Here is a 19,747-nt window from a genome sequence, read left to right on the forward strand (position 1 = left end):
GGTCAGAGCTGTCTTCCCTCACATGCCCTGACCACTCTAGACCCATATCGACCAGCCTGCATCAGACCTAAGACTCTGGAACTAGGCTGCCTGTGTTCAATTCCTAGCTCCTTGATTTACTGGCTGTGTATTCTTGCCTCAATTTCCTTAACTGTCACATGTTGAGAATGATAGCACCCACTCGTCTTGGGGTGGGAGTATCAGATAAGATAATCTACTTAGAGGGCTCAGTACACCACTTGGCACAGAGTGGGAACTTATTAAATGTTAACCACTATGATCTGATAAATCCATTGAACTATTAATCAGTTAATATATACATTTTCCAGGTATAATATTTGCCTGTAGCCTGGGGTTTTTTTTTTTAACTTTTTATTTGAAAATAATTTCAAATTTACAGGGATATTGTAAGAATAAGAACAGAACATAGAACACCCATATACCCGTTGCCTAAATTCACCTGTTGTTAGCATATTACCCCATTTGCTTTACCATTCCCTCTCTTTCTCTTCATATTTATATTATATATGTATATAGCAAGATATATATTATATATATGAATTTTTCTGGATCATTTGAAAGTAAGTTGCATATATCATGGACTTTTATCCCTTAATATTTCTAAAGAATAAATATATTATCTTACATAACCACAATATGGCTATCAAATTCTGCAAAATTAACATTGATACGATGTTCTTATCTAATCTACTATCTTTACCTCACTTTTATCAGTTGACCCAATAATGTCCTTTTTTTTGAGTTGGAGTCTCACTCTGTCGCCCAGGCTGGAGTACACTGGCATGCTCACGGCCACCACAGCCTCGACCTCCTTGGCTCAGGTGATCTTTCCACTTCAGCCTTCCAAGTAGCTGAAACTACAGACGTGCACCATCATGCCTGACTAATTTTTTGATTTAGTGTAGAGACAAGGTCTTGCCAATTTGCTTAGGCAGGTCTTGAACCGCTGGGCTCAGGCAATCCTCTTGCCTCTTCCTCTCAAATTGCTGGGATTATAGGTGTGAGCCACCGCATGTGGATAATAATGTCCTTTTAGTATATTTTTCTTCTAGTACAAGACCTTGTCTAAGATCAGAGTGTTTTATTTTATTTTATTTTTTAGTTAGGGGTCTCAATCTGTTGCCCAGGCTGGAATGTAGTGGCATGATCAAGGCTCTCCTGAGTAACTGGAACTACAGGCATATGCCACCATGCCTGACTAACTTTTTACTTTTTTTTGTAGAGAAGAGGTCTCACTATTTTGTCAGACTTGTCTTGAACTCCTGGTCTGAAGCAGTCCTCCTGCTCAGCCTCCCAAAATGCTGGGATTAAAGTCAGTCACCATGCCTGGTCGAGATCAGGTATTATTTTTAATAGACTTCCATAGAAGTTGTCATTTTTTTAAGATTAGAAAATATAGTTTATTTAGAAAGCAAATTAGAGAGAGAGAGAGAGAAGAGAGATTCACCTCCTCAAGGTAGGCCAAAACCAGGAAACATGGCCCAGCCAAGAAGTAGTCTTTCATGATACATTTTGTTATTTGGTGTTGTCTAATTTTTTTACATGATCAGATTCAAGGTATGCATTTCTGGAATGCTGCACAAGTGATATTGTGTCCTTCTCAGGCTGTCAATCTGAAGGCATACAAAGTCCATCCTGGCCTCAGTGATACTAATTTTGATCACCCAGTCAACGTGTTTGATTCTCCACTGCATATTTACTATTATTTTGCTTACAACTACTAAGCAATTCATAAGACTTTAAGGCCATGCAAACATCTTGATTCTTACCAGATTCCCACCTCTAGATTTAGCATCCATTGATGGTTCTTAGCCTGATCTAGTCTTTACTCTAGTGTTTACAAAATGATTATTTTTCCAACTCCAGCACTTTCTCATTTTTAGCAGTCAGCTCTTGGCATTTGGCTGTAGGCAAGAGTTCTCCCTTCTATTATTAGTATTTGCTAATGGCTTCTTTCCCTAATGGCTACCTACCTGTCTTAGCAAATTTGAGTTCACTGGATTTGTATCTGCAGGTGTTTAGGTACTACCTTTCTTTATCAATACAGACTCGCTAATTTCCATTTTTGTCCCCAATGGTTTATAATTGATTATTCTCAATAATTTTAGTGCTCAAATTATTCCATATTTGGCCAGGAGTCATCTACTGTTTTTGAAGGTAGTAGGTCAATCCAGAAGCATCACAAAAGTCACAGGAGTTAATTTTTGAGTCAGAGATAGGCCTATATCATAAAGATTATGTAGTTGTATTATTGAGATCGGCACAAGGTCTTTCTACAGAAGGAGTTAATCTTTTCAAATAGTCTCAAAACTCTATGCTGGTTTTGCTTTCTTTGCATGTTCAAGAAGAGAAATATCTTTTGTTTATTGTAAACCTCTTGCCATTCTTTTGTTGTTGTTTCACAGACAGTGCAAGAAAGATCAGAATTCTCAAGATTCAGTCCTGCTGGGAGGGGCAAGGGAAGACTCTTGGTTGGGGTTTCGAACTCTTGGAAAAGGAGATTTCCTTGGTCAGATTATAGCACAATCCTCTCTCTCTCTCTCTCTCTCTCTCTCTCTCTCTCTCTCTTACCCAAAGGACATTTTACTAGAAAATTAATGCTATAACAGCAGAAAAGCACCTGATAATATAGTATCAAACCATATTATTCCTGTTGTTTATCGCACCTCAAGATTTATTTTAGGCATTAAATTTACTTTTTGATAGAATGTTTAAAGTTATTTCTAAATCTCGACTTCCTACATTCTGTGGGATTTGTAGTATTTTCTGCCTTTTTGTTGAAGTTTCCTTGACTATGAAAATAACCAACACTCTACTAGCACTTACTATGTGCATGGTATTGATGTAAATGCTTCAGTGATACTATCCAATGAGGTAAATTATTATCTCATTTAGTTGAGAAAACTGAAGCACGAAGAATGAAGTAACTTGCTCAAGGCCACATAGTAGCTGAGGTAGATTTGAAGCCAGTCAAGTCTGGCTCTAAAACCTGTGCTCTAATCACTACACAGAGACAGGCAAAGGAATTTAACATTTCTTGAAACTTTTAACCTACCTCACATAATGAACAAACACAACCAGCAGGTATCCCAAGTAGAAAGACAGGAAGATGCAGACACTGAACACACAGGATTTCACATAAACGGATTCTGAGGGGAGAGAAACAACTTTGGTCAGGTTGTCCTTAGGAGAAAAGGACAACTTAAAGGGCCCACCTCCATCACACCTATTCTTAAGTCCTAAGAAATTTTCATTCAAGCAACAAAACTACTTATGGTCACCCAGACATTATCCACAAGTGGCTATCTTCACAGTGATGAGTTCCCAGCAGAAGCCAGGAAGAAACTGCTCATGTAGAACATTGTAATTGAGTTCCCTTACTTTTTTGGAAAAAAGTCAACAAAATGCTCTGATTCCCTTTTCAATCTCTAAGGTAAATACACTTTAGTCTTCTTATAATGATTCACTCAGGAAGGATGACATTGACACTGAATTATAGGATAGATTTCCTGACATAGGATTCTCTCCACAGCACTCTAAAGCCAACACTGACTTTTAATCGAAGGAACAATGGTCACTTGAAGCTTCTTTGTTCTTTGAAGATTCCAGGTCTGGTTCTCCTTTCCTAGTTAAAAAAGAAAGAAGAAAAGAAAGGAAGAAAGAAAGAAAGAAAGGAAGAAAGAAAGAAAGAAAGAAAGAAAATAAGAAAGAAAGAAAAAGAAAGAAAGAGAAAAGAAAAGAACAACACACAATGAATCAGATATAGATTTTTGGCTTCTCTTCTGAACAGCTGCTCTAAAAATGTCCAGAATTTACTCTAGGTGCTGATTCTTATTTTAACAAGAATTGATGGACAATCTGTTCCCCATACCCCCAATCTCAGACCATCTAACATCCTTCTTGGTTAAGACACTCAATATGGCCTTTGCTTGGGTGCATTTGGGTAGCACTAACTGATATAAATGAGATTGCAGCTCCCTACTCCCATGAAGAAGAGTTGACCTTTCCCCTTCAGATATCTACAGACATCTGAAGGAAACAGCTGCAAAAATAGAAAGTTACCTCTTCTTTTGGTTTGTATTTTTCTAGTCGGTGAGATTTTTTTCCTTGTATAGTCATCAAAGGACTTGTAGTTTACCAAGGAGGATTAGATACTGGTAAAACTCTAGAGCTATGTAACTAAGAGATTAAAGAACACACTCGCAGAAATTTCACCTAAATACAAAGAGCCACGTTACACTCAGCAGTAAGTACTCTCTGTTGGTCACATACAGTTCATTAGTAGGTGGTTTCAATCAACAGCCTGTTCCATTCCCAAAGTAGTTAGTGGGCAGTTACCCCTAACTATTTATATTATGCCTAGGAGCTCACACAACCCTTTTATGATTGGGATAAGTTGTCACACTTGGATTTCTTGTGAGATATAATTGTAGCAACTGGAATGGAAAACTCTAAGTTTTTCTTGTACATCCTTGTGGAAATGATAAATATAAGTGGCTCCATTACTACTGGCCACCAAACTGATCTTAGGAAATGAACCTTGATCCGCTATGTAAAATAATTGGTTCACTGCAGTACATGTTTGTTGAGTAAAGAGTCAACTGAGTAAACTTACCTTATGTGATCTGAGGGAATACAAGACTTTGAAAAGATAAAATGTATTAAGTGACTTTTCATAGTATCAACAATACCTTTGGCTCTATTATTTTCTTCCTTTTGTTTTTTCTCAAATTATCACTCAGACTGCCTCGCCAAGTCCCTGTGGATGGTCCCTTACTTAGTGAGAGTTAGAGATGAGCTTTGGCTTCCCTTTCATTCTCTTCAGGTTTTTCTAAGTAGCCAAGTAGTCCTCACCGGCTCTTACCCTGGATGATGAAAGATCCCCCGCAGGCATAATCTTCAGGCTTTACCACAAACACCACGAAGAACTGCTCTCCTGGTAAGTCCTTCTTCTGCATAAGACATAACAACCTTAGGATAGGCAGGTAAAAAAAAAGTATAGCAAGAAGAAGAGAGAAAGTCCCAGGGGTCAGGGGACAGAAAGAAAGAGGAAAGAAAAGAAAAGTAAAATTCAACCCTACCCTCTAACTTCTTAGAAAGAACTTTCACATCACCACAATCTATTCTACACTAAGATAATTGCTACATCCAAGAAATTAGACACACTATTCTGATTTCAATCTATTTTGTGCCCAGTGAAATGCTTAGAACTGTAATAAGCACCCTATGATACATCGACAGCCTATGTTTAATAATTAATGCTTACATTTTAAGTTTTTAAGTCAAAATCTAATGATAAATCACTCTCCTAAAACTCACACAGTCAAATAAATAATTGCCAGGAAGGCAAAGGACTCAAATCTGGAGACCTGAGATGTCATTGTATCTTTCACTTTCTCTGTGCCCATCTCCTTATCCATGAGTGAAGCATGCTTGACAAGATGATCTTTAAGGTCCATTATAGTTCTACAACTGTGTCTCTTCAAAAATTCATCCCCAGACTTCTGGTATCAAGGTTGGCTCACTGAGAAAATAGCCCAGGACTGAAGCATGGGCCCAAAAGACTAATAACAAATTACTGCCAAACACTTCCATAGAGGACAGGTACTAAAATGCTTTATCCTTTATTAATTTAGGTCCTGGATGATGTAAAATCTGAAGTTCCCTACTATGGTTATTTTTCTGTCCTTTTAACATCTGGGATCATATAATGTTGGGGTGCTAAGGAAGAAATAAATACTAAAAACAATATTTGGGATATCAAATCCAAGGTCCTTGAAAATTAAAGTCTGATTGATAGAATTTTCATGTTTGATACCTAAATTATCTCTTCATTCTTTGTTTGTTATTCAATAAAGAGCATCACCTAACCCTAGGGAACAGATCGAGTTGCAGGTACCTCATATAAATACCACCCCAAAGGCAGGAACAGAATCTCCTTTAAAAATATGCTGATATTTTGTACAAAATTACCAGGAAAATAATCATTTAATTACAAACAAAAGGTTGAACTGCCTCACAAATATAATCCATATACCTTTGAACCTGTCCATTCGGTCCAGAGTTGCAGTCCTCTTTTGTTTACTGTTACTGGTACAGATTATTAGAATATGTTTCACTGCTTTCGGTGGATCTGATAAGCTTCACCTAAATTGGCACCTCCAAAGAGTAGAGTGGAATCTTCTGGCTCTACCACTCTAGGCAATCTGTCAGATACATGTCCCATTGCACCATGGGTTCCCAGGAAGCCCTAAGAAGAAAGGGGCACCTGGCAGAAAAGCACTGTCTACCATCACTCATGCTTTGATTTCAGGCATAGCAAAATTAGTTTTCAAACCAATCAGAGAGAAAAAAAAATCCGAAGTGCACAGCAGATTGGCATTCCTTTTGGATGCTATCTCTGTAGATAAATGATTAACCAAGCATTGTGACTGATGATAATGACCCCAGAAGCGATGTCTCACCTGTAGTGTGATGGCAGCTTTCTTGGTCATGGTCTGATAGACACCATTAAATTCCACATTGTGGTCAAGATCATACACCGGGCACTGTAGCATGCATGAAGGATAAAAAGGAAAGCATCCCCAATGTCATATCATGTCATACTACACAGAGGTCCCAGTAGCGCCTTTCCAACTGGTTCACAGAGCTGAGGGGGAGGACGTCCTTACTGTGATGGGAACCATAACGAATTTTACCCCAGAACAGTCACTAAGTTGTCCTTTTACAACTTGGTACCGTCTCCTCTAAAGTCAAAGTCACTTTGTATTAAAGAGTACTGTAAAAAGATTGTCGTCAAGTGTATAACACTTTCCCCACTTTTTTGTTAATGCCTCTGAGACAGAGAGGTTCCAATGTTACTATTTTATTTTTGAGTTGGGGTCTTACTCTGTCACCCAGGCTGGGGCGGCCTTGACCTCTTGGGCTCAGATGAGTAGCTGGGATTACAGGTGCATGCCACCATGCCTGGCAAATGTTTTTTTTTATTTTTTTGTAGAGATGAGGTTTCACTATGTTGTCCAGGCTGGTCTCAGACTCCTGAGCTCAAGCAACCCACCCTCTTTGGTCTCCCAAAGTGCTGGGATTACGGGTGTGAGCCACCATGCCTGGCAACAATACAATTTTAAAAACAGAACAGAAGCTAAGTTTCTACATTATTTTTCTTGTGGAGACCACACCTTGGTCTTCCTTCCTTGTCCTTTGTTATGATTCTCCCTCCCCTCCTCTCTCCTTCCCTCATTCCTTCATTGATTTTGGCGAGGAGTCATCCATTATTCGTCTTTCCAAATTAAGGTCTGCAAACATAGTCTGCCCACTCAGATTTGCAGATACTGTTCTTATTATTTAGTAGTTTTGAGTGAGATACATAGTAAGAGGATAACATGGTCCTCACCCTTCTCTTTCTCTTTTTTTTTTTTTTTTGAGTTGGAGTCTCACTCTGTCGCCCAGACTGGAGTGCAGCGGCCGCTCCCGGCCACCGCAGCCTCGACCTGCTGGGCTCCGGCGATCCTTCGGCCTCAGCCTTCCAAGTAGCTGGAGTTACAGGCATACACTACCACGCCCGGCTGATTTTTTGATGTATTGTAGAGATGAGGTCTCGCCAACCAGGCGGGTCTCGAACCCGCGGGCTCAGGCAATCCACTCACCTCAGCCTCCCAAAAGGCGCAGGATTACAGGCTGAGCCACCGAGCCCGGCTCACCCTTCTCTTTCATTTGTTCTGGGATAATATAACACTCCATATTAGAAGGGTGACATTATCAGGACTCACCATGATGTTCTGGACCGAGACAACAGAACATGGATACGCCATTTCGGACACCACTTTAATGATAACTGAGTCCACGTCTTTGGGAAACTTGTATAGAAAATACTGAAAATAAGATAAAGAAAGACATGATTTATTTTCACAAGAATAGAATTGTCTCCTCTACTATCAGGCATCAAATTCATATGCAAATCTCAATGAATCTCCATTGATTAACTCAGTCATCTGAGTTAATCATACATATTGAGCAACTAACTGCACAGACACTAGAAATACACCCCTGAATAAGACAAAGTAGTCATTTCATGCAATGTTGCCATTTCATTCTCTAGGGTGTGACCATTTCTTTCTCAACTAAGCTTTTCTACACTTTATTCCATTTCCTATTTAAGGAGCATCCCCACCCCCCTTTGAATTAGGGATATGTGGTACATAACATGAGACAAGATTTATTTCTGTGTGGTCATTGTGAAGTATGAAGCTTCACGTTGAAAAGCAGATAAGCCTGCTCTTCAAGAACTTTAACCACCTCCCACAGGCAAGAATTAGCACTAGGCCTTCCCCTAGACCTTTTGCCAGGAAACATTTCTTTCTTTCTTTTTTTTTTTTTTTTTAATGTTACATAAGGAGCCTTCAATTTTTTTTTTTTAAGGCTACATAAGGAAGGAAACATTTCTAACTGAAAGAGGTTATACTATTTAACTACTTAGGTTATGAAAAATTGTATCAACTCTAAGCTGTAAACATGTTGCTAATGATGAAGAAAGGAGAAATCTGCCGTTACTATCAATATGGTAAATAGCTGAGAAACTTATGATGAAGATTTTGAAGAAGCTTATGATGAAGAAAGGGGAAGTCTGCCAAGTTACTATAAATATGGTAAATAGTTGAGAAGCTTATGATGAAGATTTTGAGGGAACCAGCCCAAACAAGCTCCATATCCTGACTCTAATAAATCTATCACTTTAAAAGACAAGCAAAACATATTAAAACTTAATTTTCTAATCCAACATCCTCTTTACTAAGCGTATTTTGAGAACCAGGGCAATAAAAATAGAATGCTTCCCCCTAATCCTAAATTTTCTGAAGGGGAAAAAGTTATCTCAAGATTAAAGAGTGCGGGTTCGTGACCCGCTTGGGCAACTTAGCGAGACCTCATCTCTACAATAAATAAAAAATGAGCCGGGCGTGGTAGCGCACGCCTGTAGTTCCAGCTACTTGGAAGGCTGAGGAGGAAGGATCGCCAGAGCCCAGCAGGTCGAGGCTGCGGTGGCCGGGAGCAGCCACTGCACTCCAGTCTGGGCGACTGAGTGAGACTCCAACTCAAAAAAAAAAAGAAGATTAAAGAGTGTCGGCTGAGTCTGGAGGTTCATGTCTGTAATCCCAGCACTTTGGGAGATGGAGGTGGGAGGATTACCTGAGCCCAAGGGTTTAAGACCAGCCCGGGTAACTTGGCAAGACCTCATCTCTACAATAAATCAAAAAATTAGCTGGATGTGGTGGTACATGCTTGTGGTTCCAGTTACTTGGAAGGTTGAGGTGGAAAGATTGCCTAAGCCCAGCAGGTCGAGGCTGTGGTGACTGTGAACGTGCCACTGCACTCCAGCCTGGGTGACAGAGTGAGTCTCCTACTCAAAAAAAAAAAAAAAAAAATTAAAGAGTGTCATTAACGATGCTGTTTGGAAGTCTGTTTACACCTCATAACAGATGGCAATATCCCCAAGAACCCACTTCATTTCAGGGTTTGACTGAAATATATATAATACAATATATTTAATATAATATATTTAATATTATATATAATACTATATATAATATAATCTTCAAAGGATGAATAGATTGGAATTCCCAAGAGGTGATCTTGGTTCTACGGAGAACCATATTGTGTAACTCAAGAGCATTTCTATGATTATTACTAGAAATATTGAACATCATATATGTTCCCACATATGATGGTAATTGGTTTTGTGCAAACAAATAAACACCTACTAAATTCTTATCTATATGCCAAACTATTCTCTCTAAATTACCATAAACCCCAAATAAATGTGTTTTTTTAGATTGGAAAATATAATTTATTTAGAAAGCAAATTAGAGAGAAGAGAGAGGAGATAGAGAAATTCACCTCCTCAAGATAGGAGGGGGGCCAAAGCTAAGAAACATGGTGGCAGTAGCTCCAAGAGCCACATGGACACATAGGAATTTAGCAAAGCAATGGCAGTAAATGTTTTTGACTGCTGCTCTGACAACCTTCTTTTACCAGAAAGAAACAAATGACAAGTACCCAAAGCAATGGCTGGAATTTAGGCTAAAATCACCATCTGATTCTGACTACCTGCCTAGTTTCTGGAACTTGCTTTTCTCTACAGGCATATAGGCAGACAGTGATCGACACAGGTTATCTGAGAATGTACAATCATTTGGGCGAGTTAATAGAAACAGAAAATCTTTTCTGTAATCAAAGAGGATATAAAACGGGCTCGGTGGCTCAGCCTATAATCCCACACCTTGGGAGGCTGAGGTGAGTGGATTGCCTGAGCCCGCAGGTTCAAGACCCGCCTGGGCAACTTGGTGAGACCTCATCTCTACAATAAATCAAAAAATTAGTTGGGTGTGGTAGCGTGCGTCTGTAGTTCCAGCTACTCGGAAGGCTGAGGCGGAAGGATCGCCGGAGCCCAGCAGGTCAAGGTTGCGGTGGCCGGGAGCGGCCACTGCACTCCAGTCTGGGCGACAGAATGAGACTCCAACTCAAAACAAAACAAAACAAAACAAAACAAAGAGGATATAAAATATAGGCCCAAATGGGGACTGTTAAGAGTAAAAGCCGGGCTCGGTGGCTCAGCCTGTAATCCCGTGCCTTTGGGAGGCTGAGGTGAATGGATTGCCTGAGACCGTGGGTTCGAGACCCGCCTGGGCAGGCGAGACCTCATCTCTACAATAAAATTAAAAAAAATTAGCCGGGCGTGGTAGCGCACGCCTGTAGTTCCAGCTACTCGGAAGGCTGAGGCGGAAGGATCGCCGGAGCCCAGCAGGTCAAGGTTGCGGTGGCCAGGAGCAGCCACTGCACTACAGTCTGGGCGACAGAGTGAGACTCCAACTCAAAAAAAACAAAAACAAAAACAAACAAACAAAGTGGATATAAAATACAGGCCAAAATGGGAACAGTTAAGAGTAAAGTAAGACTTTCATAGACATCAAGGAATTTATTTTGTTTTATCAGTTTGTTCTAAGTATATTGTCACACTTGTTTGGAGCTCATATGCAAATTCTTTAGGCTTTAATATTGACATACCTTTTAAAATTAAAAAGAAGTTGTAATACAGAACTGTCACTGATTTTTCAGTCTACAAGCTCTTCTGCTATATTGTACAGGGTGTATGGCATTCAGAATGTCCTATATATCGTAGCTCTGTACAGGACTATTAGACTGTGCTCTTCCTGTAGTTAGAGTGAAAGTTATTCCTGTAAGGGAGCTACAACCCCCACTCACCCCTCCCCACTCCTTCCCCGCTTGCTTAAGCGACATCTTGTTTTTGCTGCCAACACCTGCATCCTCAAGCTTACATGACCACCAGAGCCAGCCTGCTTCCTCAAGGCCACGACTCGGAGCTACATGACCACTAACACCTCTTCCTCAGGACTACGTCTGCTACGTGACCACCAGACCCCAGCTATGGGGTAGAAGAGGGACATGCCAAAAGAATAGGCTGCTGGTTCTTCTTTAGGGCCAGTCATCCTTTCCTTTCCCTCTAATAAATTAAACTTTCTTTGCCTTTTCTTGGCTTGTCCTCTTTTTCTCCACACTTGCCTTGCCGTTCTCTCACCTTTTATTTGTGTCTCCCATCGTACCTGGTAACTAGTGCTTTGTGAACAAATCGAAGATTGTGTGGGAGTTGGTTCACACACAGGCTTGGGAAACTGTGCATGAGTCACTTCCCAACTGTTCAAAGAAATCACAATGGCTGCTTGAAATCAACCATAGTGGAGGTATTTATTCCACAGAATTGGGCGGGCAAATGCTACAAATCAGGGCTTTCTGTCTGACAACCAGTTAAATATTTACCAGCACACCAGTGATTGAGTTATAAGAGGTTCATATAAAATGTTAATCCCAGTTTTGCTATATCCAATGCAAAAATGAAGTAGCCATTTATGACCAAAGCTGTATTGCAGCCTGCAGAAAATTTATTAAAAATCTACAATAAATGAACACATTTTTAATTTATTTTTGCAGGGCCAGTGATGGTGACTCACACCGGTAATCTCAGCACTTTGGGAGGTCAAGATGGAAGGATTGCTTGAGTCCAGGAGTTCGAGACCAACCTGAGTAGCATAGCAAGACCTCATCTCTACAAAAAAATTCTAAAAATTAGCCAGGTATGGTGGCATGTGCCTATGATCCCAGCTACTAGGGAAACGGAGGCAGGAAGGATTCCTGGGGCCCAGGCAATCGAGGCTGAAATGAACTGTGACTGTGCCACTGCATTCCAGTCTGGGTGACAGAGTGAGATGCTGATTCAAAAAAAAAAAAAAAAGAAGATATTGCATAGACTTTACTCTTTCAGAAGCTATGAAAAAAGAAAGGAAGGTAGCTAGAAATGTCACCAAAAACCAGCCTGAATTAATAAAAGTTTTCATGTATTTATTCCATTTATGATGATGATGTAATGGAGAGTACAATAAATATAACTCTCCTAATACTTTTTTTCTATATTCTGGCTCTTTCTTTAAGACAGGAGAAAGTAATTTATTCCACTCATAGCATTGTAAAAATTAAAAATCTGTCTTATTTTTATTGCATTTCCAGGTCAACTAATTATTTGTGTATCAGTTTGGTGTCAGCCTGCCTCTCCTTGTTCCGCTCCCCTGCCCCACTTCCCAACTATCAGATCCATAATGGCAGAAAGTGTGTCTCACTCTTCTCCATCCCTGTGTCCCTACCGCCAAGCACAATCTAACAACGTGCTTAGTGTATAATAGGCACGCGATTTGTTCACTGATGGTTAAACAAAGGAACACCTGAAAACAAACGTCATGCCTCCCATTTTACACCCATTAAGGTGATAAGATTAAATGTGTGCCCCAAATCCCAGTAACATGAGTAGCAAACCAGAACACATGTAACCCCCAAATTGTGAAAAATCAAGGGCAACACCACGTACTGACTCTACCTGTTACCATTGTTTTTTGGGGGCAACACCAACAGGTAGGAGCTGGATCACTCTTGGAACCTTTCACTTACCTGAGGTTGAGAGGGGCTGGTGGTGAAGTGAAAGGCAACATTTGTCCTGAGAAGCGCCAGTGCAAGAAAGGAAAGGGAGAACAGTGAGAGAAAAGCATATGTTAGCAAGCAAAACTTATTTATTTAAAAGTAAGCCATGTTAAACTAGATGCAAGGGAGACAGCCTTACCCTTTGTGAAAGGAGTTCTGGCCCCATCAAACTGACAAAGTAAACTGCATGGGGACTTGGTGGTTTCAACTCTCACAGATGGCCAAATTGGGAAAGGAGATTGTTTTTATGACTTTAACTATCCATGAAGTCAAGCCTATACAAGTAAGTTACTTTCTTTCGTTGTTTGCATTTTTGAGTCGGGGTCTCACTCTGTCACCCAGGCTGGAATACAGTGGCATGGTCACATCTCACCACAGCCTTGACCTCCTGTGCTCAGGCAATCCTTCCGCCTCAGCCACCCAAGTAGCTGGAATTTCAGGCATGTGCCACCATGCCTGTCTAATTTTTTTTTATTATTAGTTTTTTGTAGAGACAAGGTCTTCCTGTGTTGCCCAGGCTGGTCTCAAACTTCCGGGCTCAAGCAATCCTCTTACCTCAGTCTCTCAAAGTACTGGGATTACAGGTGTGAGCCACTACACCTGGCTGCACTTTTGCCTTGGGACTCTCTTAAGATTTTGCGATCAAGTACGGGGCTGAAATATCAGAAATGAGCTGAGAGAGGAAATGCAGGTTGTAGGTCTTTGTGGATAATATGAATACCACTTCAAAATAATTTTGATGACTCCATGGCAAAAGATCATTTTTTACAACACATGGTCAATAGATAACCTCCATGGGATGTCCCTAGGGATAGGACTAAGCTTTTTCTGTTCTACCTCCCCAGTTGCCTGCCACACCAGCTGGAATTCTTCTCCAAGATTTTGTCCCCTCTGGGTTAGGCATTGCCAATTCTATGACTGTCTTTTTTTTAAAAATATATCAATATTTTTTATTTTGATATTGTGGGGTACAGTTAAGGGTTAGGTATACAAATATGCTTCGTTCAGGCACCCTTGTTGATAAGGGGTAGTCTCCCCATCCCCAGACAGATATTGACTACCGTTACCCCACCTCCCTTCCCCTCCCCCCCATAGTTTCCCACCACTGTCAGTTCTTTTTTTATAGTATTACGATGGATGTTCAAGGTCCGCTATATGAGTAAGAACATGTGATACTCAGATCTTTGTTTCTGTGAGAGGTCACTCAGTATTATTGGCTCTAGTTCCATCCAGGTTGCAGCAAAGTTCATGATTTTGTTCTTTTTTATGGCTGCGTAGTATTGACTGTCTTTTAAAAACATAAATACCACCCAAAGAATATGATGAGCTCCTTTCTCTCCAATTAGTAATTCATTGTAAATTATTTTGTTAGATACTTTCATTCTTCTGCAAAGACAGCAACGATTCAGGCACCGAGGAAAGGAGAGTGTAAGGAGTATTTGGAAAAGCGTACATTTATAGCATAGAGTGCTGTCTGGAGGCAGCATCTATGAATGAGTTCAAGAGTTTGTCACAAAGACAAATTTGGTCTTCTCTACAGTTTTGTAAGAGCTGTTTGGGGCTTTGGCTTCTTCTGGCTCTTGCCTCATTGCTAGTCCTGATGATCATTCACACAAGTCCACTGCACTCCCCGGGCTGCTGAAACACCACACATAGGGGTGGCATATCCCCACCCCACCAATGTGATCTGCCTTTTTGGGAGTCTGAACCCGAACTTTTTCTAGGATTCCTCACCAGCTTCATCCCCTGGTGCTCTCTGAAGATTCTTTTTTCCCTTCCTAATTTTCTTTTTAGAACAATTAAATAATTTTGTACTCCTGTAGAAAGGGCATCTGAAGACATTTAAACAAGAAGTGTATAATTAGACGTGATATTTAAAAGCCATACAATGTCATACAATCTCTGGGCTTGGTGTCTCAGCCCGTAATCCCAGCACTTTGGGAAGCCAATGCGAGTGGACTGTCTGAGTCTGTGGGTTTGAGACCAGCCTGGGCAACTTGGCGAAACCTCTTTTCTACAATAAATAAAAAATTAGCTGGGCATGGTAGCGCACGCCTATAGTTCCAGTACTTGGAAGGCTGAGGCGGAAGGATCACCGGAGCCCAGCAGGTTGAGGCTGCTGTGGCCAGGAGTGTGCCACTGCACTCCAGTCTAGGCAACAGAGTGAGATTCCAAAAAAAAAAAAAAAAAAAAAGTCATACAATCTGAGCACTGTTTACAAAGGGAATGACCACAATTTAGGTTGTTGTCAGACTGGGCTCAGTATTTAGCTCACAACAAGGGATGCAATGTTTACATGTCCTCTTTGAACAGAAATTGTTATTACTGCTGAGGATTGAATCTGCTGAAGCACATTTGAAAACCTCTGACCTTAAGTCAGTTAAAGAAGCCAAAGTCACTGTCAAACCCAGTTGTGTTTTTGATCCAGAGTCAGGCCCCATAGTACTGTGTATGGGCTGGGTAGCGCCCTTTCAGCAGTGCGGGGAGTGTCCCCTGCTGTTACCAGGGCGACACCCGGCCTTCAACTCTCTTTGTTGCCAGGTGAGAGGAACAAAGAGGACATGATTTTCTTGGCTGGCAACAGCATGAGATTTTCAGAAGCAACCTGTGTTCTTTGGCCAGAATTTTTTATTTCCCCATATTGTTTGAATTTTACTTTCTGTTTTTGTTGTTGTTATTCTCTGTACTAGTTCTTATATGCTAGTACAACACATGCAAACCTTGAAAACATATTGTTGTCTGTAAGACTATCACATTTAAGTCTTCTCTTTCTCATAGAGTTTCCAGTATGTGCAAAATAAACACTATGTCTGTTGCAGATGAGACATTCTACTTCCTTCCGCATGGGCTCTAGCGAGGTGGGGAAGGTTTATTTTATCAAGGGTCATTAACCAACAGAACGAAGCTAATTGAAATTCATGTACTGTTAGTATTAGAGAAAGGCAAGGAAATTTCAACTTATTTGTTTAAAAAAATTAAGCAGGAAGCAAATGTTTATCTGTAATGTAAGAGACTAAAAACCAGTTTTCTTGCCTTGTTTTGGCCATTTCATAGAAGAGGGGGGAAAAAATCAGTGGAGTCAAGAGAGATGGGGTGCAGATAAGGGAGACAGCAGAAGAGGCAGAGGGGGCCTATGGGGAAGGTAGAAAGATGGAGAAGAAATGCAGATGGAAGAGTAATAAACTAGAAGAAAAAGCAAAGGGGGTGGGAAGAAAGGGCAAGTGAAAAAAGAGGCAGAGGTAAAAGTTTAGTTGTTTTGGAGGCAACAGAGAGGTCTGTGAGGGTCATAGCCTTTTATTCATCTTCTTTGACCAAGCCTCTAGCAGAGAGAACAGTGGAAATTCAAAACCCCCACTTTGTTTGTTGAAGGAAATTATATCCTATTATTCTCTTGGACTATGGACTTCAGAATATTACTCCCCATTAACTCCCTTCACTACCCTAACTTTTCCACCAACGCTCTTGTCATCTGTTACCCTCTCCCCTCCTGTCTAAGTGTAAACTCTGCACTCATGCACTAAATTCCTATCCTTTCTACCCTTTTCTGGGGTTTTGCTTCCACAAATATCCAACTCTTCTATGAATGTCATCCGCCTTTCTACCTCCTTTTTTATAAATATATTCTGGTCTCAACCATTTTCAAGATAAACTTGAAAAATTCCACCAAAATGCCTCCCTGTATCTCCTTCTTTTAATGTCCTCCACTATCGTTCCTTTCCTTCACAAACCAGCTGCTCATAAGAGTATTTTATTCTCAGTTCTCACTCGTTTTTTCCTTACCTACTGTTATTAGGATTCTTTCTCTATCATCTCCTTAAAATTGCCTTTGCTAAGGCTAAAAGTCACTTCCTCTTAGTTTGTTCAGATAACTACAGCAAGTCCCCTATATACAAAGCTTCAAGTTACGAACTTTCAAAGATGCAAACATGGTTCTCATGTCCAGTAAGTTAGTTCATGGTTCACATGCCTGGTGTACATTGCCATGTGTGTTCATCTTCTACAGGATGTTTTTGTATGCTTTACTATACAGTACTGTATAAAGTACAGTAGTACAGCAACTATTTCAAGCCCAAGGTGTCTGGAAGCAAGCATAAAGGCAGCAGTGATGTAGCTGGTAACTGTGTTAGTTGAACTTACAAACAAATTGGACTTACAAACATGCTCTCAGAATGGAACTTGCTTGTATATAGAGGAATTACTGCATAAGAAAATGCCATAGACTGGATGTCTTATAAAGGGCGGAAATTTATCTCTCACAGTTCTGGGGGCTGGAAAGTCCAACATCAAGGTAAGGTGCCTGCAGATTTGGTGTCTAGTGAGGGCCCACTTCCTTATAAATGGTGCCTTCTGGCTGCATCCTCATGTGGTGGAAGTGGTGCTCTTTTAGACTTCATTTACAACAGTTATCCCATCCATGAGGGTTCCACCCTTATGACTGGATCACCTCCCAATGGCTCCACCTCCAAGTATTATCACCTTGGAGATTAGGATTTAAACATATGAATGTGGGGAATCACAAACATTCAGACCATAACACCTTCTAATTGCTAAATCCAGTGACTTAACCTTCAACTATATTTACTTCTCTATGACATTTGACACTGACAACCACTCCCTCTGTCTTAAAACATTTTCTTCCCCTAGCCTTTATGATATCTGCTATCTTGGCTCCCCCCCACCCCCAACACACACACATCTGCCTGCTTTAATAGCTCCTGTTTCTCAGACTATGCCTTAAATGAGAATGTGACCCACAGTCTCATTCTTGATCTTTTTACTCTTTCAGTCACATATAGTTATATGTGACTAAAAGAGAATATATATATTCAGTTGCCATAAATACCACAAAGACACCAGTGAGTCACAAGTCCTATGTCCAGACCAGGGCCATCTCCTGAGCTCCAGTCACAGAACAGTGATCACCTGCCAGGCTTCTGCACTTATACATTCATCAAGCACTCAAACTCCTCATGATAAAAATGGAACGTGCTGTCACTTTCCTGATCCTGACCAGCAATATCTCTTCATGGGTAAACCTCACCAGACTTCCAACGTCACTGCAGGAAGTCATCTCACGTCATCTTGGACTCCTCCCATTCCACATTCGATTGATCAAATCCTATTCATCTGCTAGTGTAAAAGTAACCCAGGATGCACCTGCTCCCACTTGAAGCACCATCTTTGCCCAGTATACTATCAATAAGAAAAAAATGGAAAAGTAATGTAAGTCTATTGTAAGTCTCAAAATACCAAAGGTGATTGCATGAAAAGACACCTAGAAAAATGGTCTAAAAGCTTCTTACCCATCTATTTCTTAAAAAACAAAAACAAAAACCCACTACTTTTCACAGCATGGCAGCTCAGCTATCTCACTCACACACTATCTCCTCACAAAATAGACTCAGGATCCCTACTTGGAAGGTTGGAAGAGGGTCAAAGTTTACAAGTATTTCTTCAGCACTCTATCATTTATTCTGTCATCTGTATTTGTTGAACTTGTGAATTATCCCCATGTGTATCATTTGCCTCTTTTTCTTCCTTACAATTTTGTTGCTGCTGCACATGTTCAAGTTCTAATCATCTTTTATTCTTCTCTATTCAAATAACCTTTCATTTGCCTATTTGCCTCTCCTCTTCCTCTCTCCAATTCGTCTTCCACATCGTCACTAAAGTCATCTAAAAATCAGATCTGTTCATACTATTGTTGCTTAAAATCCTTTCATGGCTCCCATAACCTGAAAGGTAAAGTTCCAACTCCCTAGTCCAGCATCCAAGATCTTAAAGATCAAGGTTGGAACTGCCTGTTTCTCCAGTCCTGTCTCCAGTAACTTGGCCTCGAGCACCATGTGGACCAGCCTTCCTGAAGTGTTTCTAGTTTGACTATCTGCAACATAGACCCCTACCCTTAGTGTCACGCTGGTCTATAGTCAACACTTTGTCTTCAGATATCTTGTACTTCAAACTCAGCATGTGCCAAAGTGAACTTATTATTTTTTCCTTTCCTCTTCAAACTTCTCATTTTCTCCTAGCAGCACCAGCATCTCCAAACTACAGTGTGATTCTTGACTCTCTTATTTCCCTTCCCTCTCATATCCAATTAAGTCTTGTTCATTTCACCCCCCACATTGAATTCACATCCACAATACATATTTGGAACGTTGTCCCAGACTTGCTATTTTTTTTTTGAGTTGGAATCTCACTCTGTCACCCAGGCTGGAGTGCAATGGCATACTCACGACCACTCCAGTGTCGACCTGCTGGGCTCTGGCGATACTTCCGCCTCATTCTTCCAAGTAGCCAGAACTACAGGCGCATGCTCCCATGCCTGACTAATTTTTGATTTATTGTAGAGACAAGGTCTTGCCAAGTTGCCCAGGGTTGGTCTCAAACCCACGAGCTCAGGCAATCCACTCGCTTCGGCCTCCCAAAGTGCTGGGATCACAGGCTTGAGCCACCACATCTGGTTGACTTCCAACTTCTCTACATCCAATTTTCTCCCCCTCAAATTCATTCTCTGCGCAACTATCACACTGTAGCCAACTGTCTAAACTACTTAACAGTTCTAAGATCGTCCCACCCCAGGATCATGTGCCTGCCTGTTTCTTCAGACTGTCACTGTTCCCTGTGCCTGCACCTTCATACTCCAGCAACACTGAATCCCCTGGCACTGGAGTTTGGGAAGGCGAGT

At 40.7% G+C, this 19,747-nt stretch overlaps 1 protein-coding gene across 5 annotated transcripts in view; it reads right to left on the bottom strand.

Moving 5' to 3' along the window:
* SIDT1 (SID1 transmembrane family member 1) overlaps positions 1–19,747 on the bottom strand; it is a 69,220-nt gene that overhangs the window by 43,254 nt on the left and 6,219 nt on the right. For 2 of the 5 annotated variants that reach the window (XM_021711095.1, XM_021711093.1), the window contains exons 3-8: positions 13,030–13,075; positions 7,791–7,892; positions 6,486–6,569; positions 4,886–4,973; positions 3,575–3,646; positions 3,077–3,170 (exon numbers count right to left, since the gene is read on the bottom strand). In XM_021711095.1, the coding sequence (XP_021566770.1) occupies positions 3,077–3,170; positions 3,575–3,646; positions 4,886–4,973; positions 6,486–6,569; positions 7,791–7,892; positions 13,030–13,075 (486 nt within the window). Of the gene's footprint in view, positions 1–3,076; positions 3,171–3,574; positions 3,647–4,885; positions 4,993–6,485; positions 6,570–7,790; positions 7,893–13,029; positions 13,076–19,747 lie in introns of all 5 variants that reach the window. The other 3 variants (XM_021711094.1, XM_021711096.1, XM_021711097.1) reach the window with 3 other exon arrangements.

The sequence above is a fragment of the Carlito syrichta genome, unplaced genomic scaffold (assembly GCF_000164805.1).
Source record: "Carlito syrichta isolate Samal-C Ts95f unplaced genomic scaffold, Tarsius_syrichta-2.0.1 Scaffold301859, whole genome shotgun sequence".
In the NCBI taxonomy this organism is placed as follows: domain Eukaryota; kingdom Metazoa; phylum Chordata; class Mammalia; order Primates; family Tarsiidae; genus Carlito; species Carlito syrichta.